General features: G+C 41.2%; 2 protein-coding genes across 2 annotated transcripts; both read right to left on the bottom strand.

Annotated features, from left to right (window-relative positions):
- Positions 1–3,312: 3,312 nt before the first annotated feature.
- On the bottom strand, positions 3,313–4,413 carry LOC147608552 (12-oxophytodienoate reductase 2-like). The gene is made up of 3 exons (XM_086789174.1): positions 4,300–4,413; positions 4,028–4,210; positions 3,313–3,952 (listed from the first exon to the last, which is right to left on the bottom strand). Exons 2-3 carry the CDS (start codon positions 4,122–4,124, stop codon positions 3,360–3,362), a joined length of 690 nt encoding a protein of 229 aa, XP_086645300.1. The 5' UTR covers positions 4,125–4,210; positions 4,300–4,413; the 3' UTR covers positions 3,313–3,359.
- LOC147608551 (12-oxophytodienoate reductase 3-like) lies at positions 4,156–5,064 on the bottom strand. Its single transcript, XM_086789460.1, has 4 exons — positions 4,775–5,064; positions 4,520–4,660; positions 4,302–4,430; positions 4,156–4,210 (listed from the first exon to the last, which is right to left on the bottom strand). Exons 1-4 carry the CDS (start codon positions 4,882–4,884, stop codon positions 4,156–4,158), a joined length of 435 nt encoding a protein of 144 aa, XP_086645586.1. The 5' UTR covers positions 4,885–5,064.
- Between the last annotated feature and the right edge of the window lie 4,068 nt (positions 5,065–9,132).

Genomic DNA, 9,132 nt, shown 5'->3' with positions numbered 1-9,132 from the left:
AAACAACGTACAAGTTACAAGCTTCCGTGTGTGTGCAACTCTGATGTAAGAGAGAGAATCTACAACCCAATCCTTCTTTCTACACTTGATTCTTGCAGAGTTGCTATGCTTATGGCTATTGATTCTTGCCTGTACTTGTGGCCCTTGATTCTTACCGAGCTACTGCACTTGTGGCCCTTGATTTTACAAAATTTTGAGTTCTGGGCTTGTTAATCTCTTAGAAATTTCTCTTGCATCCTTTTCCAAGCGGCCTTTCATCTCTCAAGATTGTGTGGTCCCACCCACTAGGAAGTGAAGAATGCTTGAATTAATTTTTAATATTTGGCAATCTATGTACTGCACTAGATTAGCAAATTGTGATGTGAAGAAAGGGACAAGTGTATTTTTGGCACAATGCATAAGAGCTAATTAGGTGGTGGGAAATTGATTACGTGCCAAAATTTGGAGTAGATGAGACTCACCCATCGAGTGGCTAGGAGTTTTAATTGAAAAAAATCCTAAAATTTTGGATTTTTCAAAAAAAATCAAAAGAACATTTTTCCCTCTCAAAACCCAACCCAAACCATATTATATCAAAAAACTTATTTTTTCACCTCAGATTTCTCTCCCTACACATTATTCTTCTCTCCAACATCATCCTCTTCACCCCAAACCTCAAATCTAAATAGCTAGTTCTCTCTCTACTGTGCAACCTTCTCTCTCTCTCTCTCTATACTGTAAGTAGATCTTCAACCTATCTATCTACTGTGCAACCCTTGGCTCTTCTTATGCCAAGCTTAGGCAAGCTCTTACTTGCTCCAAAACCATGAAAAAAGCAACAAAATCACACCAAAAAAACACTATGGAAACACAACAAGAGAAAACGCAGCCATGCAAAGCCTTATAATCCACACTTGAGCAGCTTGGAATGCTTAAAACAAGGTTAAGCAGACTTAAGTGAGCTTAAGCTTGCATTGGAGGATATGGAAATGCAACAACATGGTTGATCAACTCCCCAGGACCATGCACAAAAAAATGCAGCAGTTCAAGTACTTTATTATCCATATTATGCCTTGCAATATTTAATCCAAGCTTAAACAAGTTTAAGCTTACAACCAAAGCAATGGAAAACGCAGCTACGCAGCCCCACTACTAGAGCACGTCATGCGCGATTCAGCGCTAAATCCAGACATAATCAGCATCTAAACAACATGACTTTCATAAGTAAACCCTTAATCAAACAAAACGGTCATGATACCTCCTCAAATCGGCGCAAAAACGAGCTGAATGGAAGTCGTAAAGCACAAAGCATATCGGCCTTGATTCCTCATGAAATTCACCATTAAGGAGGTCTATGGAAAGCTTAGGTCATGGCTAATTAGAGCCCTAAGCACTTGCTAGCTTAAGGTTACAAATCAAGGCTCCAAAAGCTCTCAAAATCAAGCAAGAAAGAGGAAGATAGTAAAAACGTTTTGATTAGCATTCCCTAATCAAGATTAGAAATAAATTCCTTCCATTTTTGGTCTTGACCCCCAAATTTTGGAGCGGTTACCTCAAGTTTTGGTCCATAGTGACCTATAGCCCCTCAAAACATTAATCAAATAAAAAATCCCAGAGAATTCCAGCATTCCACACTCCCCATGCCCCATTTCTTGATCAAGAAATCAATCAAATCAAGAACATTTCCAAGAAAATCAAGAAAATGTAAAATTTTTAAAAAATTTCAAAAATCTTGGATCAAAGACAAGGCTCTGATACCACCATAATGATAGGGAAAAGAAAGAGAGAAAGATTGCACTCATAATGGAGTACCACATGCACTCAAGATGGAGTACCACATGGAGTACCACCATAGCCATAAAAGCATGAAGCTCCAAAAAGTATGATTTCATTGGTAAAAGTATGTTTTGTCGCCCCTAATTACAATATTCACTTATATACTTGCCCACCTTTTCCCACTCATTAATGTTGGGCCTCCATACCAACCCGACCATATCTATGTTCATGGGCTCTCTTTGAGTCTAATTCCAAGCCCCCTTTACAGTCAGACTGAATTGCTCCATGTTGCGATGCAACAAAATTGCCCAGTCAGCATCTAGCAGCTTACGAAATGTGAAAGCTTTGTACATGGGAGAGATTGGGGTTTTTCCAGATTTCCTTTAAAATTTTCCCTAAATTTCAAATAAGTTATATAAATTATGATATAAGCATTATTAATAACATATCTCTAAGTTGTATTTCTAAATTTGAAATAAGTGATATAAGTGTTGATATAAGCATTGTTAATAGCACATCTCTACATAGTATTTTTTTATAGTGATGTTGATATAAGCACTGTCAATAGCACATCTCTGCATAATATTTTTTCATAGTGAGTGGTTTCCCTACTTGCATGGTATGTGAGGTTATACTTGCACTATTCTACACACTCTCACAACATTCGTAGCTGCATGTTAAAATGCTTCACAATGTTTGACCACTAGGCGATTACCTTGATTTTGTTCGGGAGCCTAATGGATCAACCTTCACAAATATTTTGGGTAGAGGAAAAATTTGGAAACCACTCATGAGGCTTGATAATTTGAACATAAACACATTAATGAATATAATGAGATAGTGTATGTACAAAATATACTTCTGCCTACAGATCATATATATAGTATAACCAAATGTTAGCCACTCTTACACATGTGACATGTAGCTCTCTGTAGTGAGGGATAGTACTAGAAGCACCCTAGACCACATTAAATTCAAGTAAACATCAACAACATACTTGTAACATGACCTTCTGTCAACAACATACTTGTAACATCACCTTCTATCAGAATAAATCTTTAAATTTTCTACATTTTGTCTTAGTCAAGGCTCAAGACCCTAAAATTCGAGGGGTTGGTCAAATTGATCAAACTTTAAGTTTGTGCATAAGGTAGAAAATAACCAAGTTATGTGTAAACTATCTCCTCACTTTGGGATGTGCTATGTAGACCTTCAATCTTTCAATGTGAAGCACAAACATTCCGAATGCTACATTTTTAAAACCTTTTAGCACACTCACGAGTGCAAATTGGATATACTACCCCCTACCTAACCCCCCAAAAAAGCCCCCCTAGTCTCTCTCTATATCGTACACATATACAAGCGTGTGCACACACATGGACACAAAACACACACGAAAACAAGATGCATCATGATAACGTTATAAATGTTCACTTATTAGAAATTTCTTTTGAAGAAGTTAAAAATCAAGTTTTGTTTAGTGAGATTGTTAATTTGTTGTACTGACAGCAGACCCTAGGTAGTAGGCCTTGCCCCCAGAGGTAGGCCTCACCCCTACCTGCATGTTTTTATAGCAACTCGTGAGCTTAGTGAGAAGGTAACAATCAGAGTGTTGTAGTGAGCACAGCTGGATAGTCGAGGTAGCCCTTCCGTTGATCATGCGTGTAGAAGGTGGCCCTATCATAGCCATTCAACGGGGCCCCCGTAGCAAAGCGAAGGGGAAGGTCTGGATTAGATATAAACAAGCGGCCATAAGAGATGAGGTCTGCGGCACCGCTCTTGATGGCGTCCATGCCAGACTCATAAGTGAAGCCGCCTGAGCTCATAACCAGGCCATGGACAGCTTCTCTAAAAATTGAGCAAGTGTGCGTGGTTCCAGTGATCCCTTGGATGGTGAAGCGAGGCTCCGTGAGGTGGAGGTATGCAAGGCTAAACCTGTTGAGGTTTGCAATAAGGTGAAGGCCGAGGGCTTGGGGGTTGGAGTCTGTGGCACCCAAATGATCCACCGTGGGTGATATTCGGATGGCTGTTCGATGCTCACCTATCTCATCCACGATCGCTTGCAAAACCTCTAAACCAAATCTGCACCGGTTCTCCATGGAGCCCCCATATTGATCCTTGCGGTCGTTGATGTCATTCTTGAAGAATTGATCCACGAGGTAGCCATGGCCAGCGTGAAGCTCGACACCATCAAACCCTATCAACACCCACATGCGGGCTTGAAATATATGTTGCAAATACGCAACAGTGCAGAGTACTACACATACCATACCTGCTCGCATAGCATTTCGAGCCGCTACGCGAAACTGCTGGGCGATGTTTGGGATCTCCTCAGCACTCAAAGCGCGAGGTTGTGAGTAGCCTGCCATAGCTTCATTAGGAAGCCTAATGGAGAAACCTTCAGGGACCTTTTGCGCGGTGGACGAAACTGGCGGACGCCCATCCGGCTGATAATCTGAAGAACACAAATGCAAACAATGAGGCACACGGGATGTATATCATCTATGTGTAGATCATACATAGCCAAACATCAGCAGTACTCACACGTGTGCGATGCACGCCCCACGTGCCAGAGTTGGCAGAAGATGATGCCGCGCTTCTCGTGGACAGCATCGACCACCTTCTTCCATGCCTCCACCTGTTCCTCATCCCAGATACCTGGAGAGTGCGGGAACCTACAGTTTGCAGAACAACGGCAGCTATTTAGAGCTGCCAAATGGATATCTCAGAACCAGATAAACATGATGCCAAGATAAGTCATTACCCGATGCCTTGCTGCGCCACCGCCACTGCCTCAGAGATCAGCAGGCCTCCTGGTGTGGTTCTTTGAGAGTAGTATTCCACATGCGCTGGTTGAGGGACGTAGTTTAGCGCTCGGCAACGAGTGACGGGTGCTAGAACAACCCTACACAAGATCAAACACTGAAGTACATTGGTCGATCAGCCCAGCAAACCATTGAATCCTAGCTGTGTGGTGATCTTGTTATGAATAACTGGCTGCCGCACAGTATATACGTACCTGTGTGATAGCTGAAACTGACCTAGCTTGAGAGGGCTCAACAGGCCGGACTTGAATACCTCATCTTCATGCGTGTGTGCTAGGTTGTGGCCGGAGTTGGTGGTCTCCATCCTAAAGCTCCTACAAAACTACCAAGACGGTAGCAATTGTAGTAATGCTAGTTCTACACAAGCCTAAGCGTATGTAAGTGTCTTCGTAGCAACTCTAATGCTAGTTCAGCAATGAATATCACAAAAGTGAGCGTATATAATGTAGTTATGCTGCACTGGAAATCAGTGTTCTGTGCTATAATCGAAGACCATAAGGTGTTGTGATAATGAACTTCAGCATACGCTATTATGTAGTGGAGGGGGGGACAACCCAGAATGCTCCACCTGTGCATCGACTGGTCAAGTTAAGTGGACTTCGGGGGTTTTTTTATTTAAAAAAATGCGATGGTTTTGACTTCAGGTTAGTGATGTGAAATTTGTATCCCCACGTTATGTCGAATTGTGTCGACCTTTCAACCGGCACAGGAGATTCCATTTTCATTTTCAAGGTATTTATCTATACATATGAGTGTACCTTCGCCCACAATGCGCTCAAGCTGGCTTACAATGGCTCACATTTTGAGTTTAGCCTTGTAGATCCTTCCGCGTGCTCGGCCCTCATGATCCTTTTTTGGGGGTATGGGTTGGAAGCTGTTCAAGCATTTATTTGTTCACCATGTTAAGAGGGAGTGTAGATATGCAAGGATTAGAGATGATGTGGTACGGGGAAAGTTTCTTGTAGAGTAAGGATTACAAGACATCTGAATCTTTGGTGCTATACCTTTCCAGATCAGGTGCATAATAGTTGGAAGATATTATCCGAAGCCTTGATTCTCATAGGTTTTCAATGGATGGAGGCCGAAGAGAGGCTTGGATAAATCTCACAAATATCAAGCAGTTTGATGGAGAGACAACTGATGCCTTTCAACTGAGGTCTGAGCATGCTTCCTTTACGTAACTTGATCTGTCTAATGGTATGGATATTGTGCATGATTACCTACGATTTATGTGCTTTGTGGACGCTCTAGATCTGGTGTGGTAGCTAAGAGTGGTTAGCATAGGTGCGATAGTTATGCTAGGGCTATATGTTATGCAGTTTAGTGGTGGGAAGACAATTCCATGAAGAAGAGAGTAATCTCTTGTGACACGGTGATTCAGTCAGGGACGCCAAAAAAAGTGACAAAGAAGATGAAGACATGAAGGAAGACATCAGAGCATATGCAAGGTTTGATAGAGAGTTTTGCATCTGCTATTTCCAAAGAGTCATCGTCTCAAAGCAGTAACATCATGCTGACTGAAGATGATTCTGAGGAGCTTGTTGAGGTGAGTGATATGTTTGAAGTGTTTCTTAGGGAGGAATTAGAAAATATGATCAGTGATATATGTATGGAACATGAGGATGTGGATTATGCAAAAAAATATGGTCAGTGATATATGCCAGATTGTGGATGGATGCATGGATTTTGAAAAAATGTTGTGTGGTACTATTGGCTTGTTTGGCTTGGTTGATGAAAATAGGAACACCAGCAATGATGATGAGTACAGATTTGGAATGGGATTTAGTACAGAAGTAGGAGTAGAGGATCCGTGTGTTGGTTTGCAAGAAGAGGTGTCCAAGGAGATGGAAAGTCAGGTTAAGATATCCAATTGTGCATCAGAGAGTGGTAGCTATGTATCATGTGAGAAAGACACGGAGGACATACATCTTGAAGTTATGAACATGGATTCATATAGATGTTATGAGAATATTGACATAGGTGTCCTAGAAAATCATGATAAACTTTTGGATGATGTGGTGTTAAAAGAGTCTTCTTAGATTATGAGTCCTAAAACTTCATAGGTGGATATTGCTTGTTGCATATGGGTAGGGTTATGTGTGATGAAAAAATGCTAAAGTAGGCACAAAGTGTAGATGATGTAAATGATTTTTAGCTAGATGCAATCTTGGACAATGCTCTAATAGATTTTGTATGTGATGATATGGATTATAAGAAATACCATGTTTCCGTTGTATGCCAGCAACATGCTTTGGATAATACTCATGAAGTGTTACGTATTGTTGAAACACAGAAATATATATATGTGGAATCACATGTGCAGGAAGATGAACTAGAGGTAGATGAAGGACTGAGGATAATATGGATGACGCCATGGAGGGCGTCTTTATTTTTGAAGAGTCCATGGATCTGAGTGATGGAGAGAAGGTTAATGCTTATGCAGATGCTAAAGTGTGTGTCTGTGAGTGATGAGCTGATGAATGCTGTGAGTAGGCTGTGGGACGAGGAGGCTATGGATGTTGATGAAGAGATATAAAAAACTGCTTATTTGGGCTCTTTGCTTGATAATGTTGAGGGTGATCTAGTTTGGAAGTTTTTATGTGATGGTGGCAAGGATACTTTTGGAGGAAGAGAAGAAATTTTCCCTTGTAAACTACATATACTTTTGGGAAGTGGGATGAATGCCAAATGGAGACACACAGATTGGGAAAAGGTTTTGGGTCACATGATGACAAGAGGAGGTCTAAACATGGAGGGATTGAGAAGAGGGCATACAGGAGGAGTGTTTGCATGATGTGGTTATTTAATAAAGACAAGGCTAAAGGACTATTTTCAAACGGCATGGAGGTGTTTGATTTGGGAGGATGGATCAAATCAGTTGGTTGGCTTTGGAAGGTGGTTTTTTAGCCCTTTGATCCAAGAGGGGAGATGAGATACATAGATTGTACTATATTTTTCTCTTTTTTCTTTGATCTCAATGGTGGGCCATATTGAGGGAGCTGTTGATAGTAGGAGCTGGAGCTGAAGCTGCAGTGTTTCAATGAGTGGTTTTGCTAGAACTTGTGGTTGAGAATAAATGCTCTAACGAGGGGGGTTCTAAAAAATACGATAGGTCTTTTTGTGCTCAAGATATATGCTCTCAAAGAATGTGCCTACCCCAAAAACCCAATAGATAATAAATATGTAGATGTATGATTGAAACCTTAGGAAAGATAACATGGTTTGGTCGAGTGAATAAGCGCAGGTGCAAGAAACCTTAGGAATGTGCCTACCCTAAACCCACAACATATAATAAAAACATAGATGTATTATTGAAACCTTAGGAAAGATAACGTGGCGTGGTCGAGTGGATAAGCGCAGGTGCAAGAAACCAAAATAGAAACAACGTGGGTGATCAAGGAGATAGGCAATGATATTTTTTAGAAAAAAGAAAGGCAGCAACGAGGAGAAAAGGAGAATTGGGAGAAGTTTTCTATGTGGTTGGTTGGTGATCTTCGATGAGAGGTGAGAGACCATCAAAGTGATTGCAGTGGAGAGTGACTCATGTAGGTTGGTTTTGTTTTCTTAAAGGTTGTAGGCTGGAGTACCTACACTTGTTAGAGATTTGGAGACAAGAGGAGAGTGTGGTGAGAAGGATTGTTTTGATCAAAGCAGAGGGTGACCTAGAGAACAGAGAGTTGGCAAGGAGGAGTGTTCCCTAGTCTTCTCTATTAGAGACTTGACCCATTTTAGTTTTCTTCTTGAGACTGAAACTATTTGAAGTGAAGCTTTACAGTGATGTCGCCAGGGTCTACTTTTTGCGAGTGACCCATGTGTTTTCTGTGTTTCCTTCTCATGTTAGTGCCCAAGTCTTAGAGGAGCTGAGGTAGTAAAGTTTTATATATACATGTGAAGCAGACAAAGTGTTAGGGTATATAGTCTGTTGTCTTGATGTTTTTGTTATGTTGAAAGAGTGGTTTTGGCTAAGTTTATGGAGATGAAGCTCTTGAGGGTGTGAGTCTAATGATAGGGGAATTGTTTCTAAGTCAGTGTGCTGACTATCAACAGTTTTTGGGAAGGTGCAAAGTCAGCTCTGTGTAAGATGGACATTAGAACTGTAAGTTGAAGGTGTAGGGATCTTGCTTTGGTTTGTTTGAGTTGAAGGGAAGTGATCATGAGTCACAACTGGCAGTTAGAAGTCTGTTAGAAGCGATCTGTCAGTAGCCAGATTGGTCTATGGTCTAATGATGTTTTGGAGGCAGATGTGTGTCTACTATTGTCAGCAAAGATTCAGTAGTGTTATATCTCTTCAAGTTTAACGTGGCCTGAGGGCCTACGCATGTTAGAGGACATTTGGAGAAGGTTTCTGTTTTAGTTGAGGTTTTTGAATCAATCAATTTTTTGTCTTCTTCAGTCAGAGGAGGGTGAGAGGAGGATTAGCCAAGTGTTTGGAAAGCCCCTAGGGTGGTGGCTATAGGGTGAGCTGATATTAGAGGACATTCTGGGAGCCGTGAGGATAGGTTTTTGGACCACGGGCAAGTGGAGGATTTGAGAGGTAGTTTACAACTAGTTC

Source organism: Cibotium barometz, chromosome 53, assembly GCF_041138505.1.
Source record: "Cibotium barometz isolate CiBa-2024 chromosome 53, ASM4113850v1, whole genome shotgun sequence".
Lineage (NCBI taxonomy): Eukaryota > Viridiplantae > Streptophyta > Polypodiopsida > Cyatheales > Cibotiaceae > Cibotium > Cibotium barometz.
This window is presented reverse-complemented; position numbering and strand designations above follow the sequence as displayed.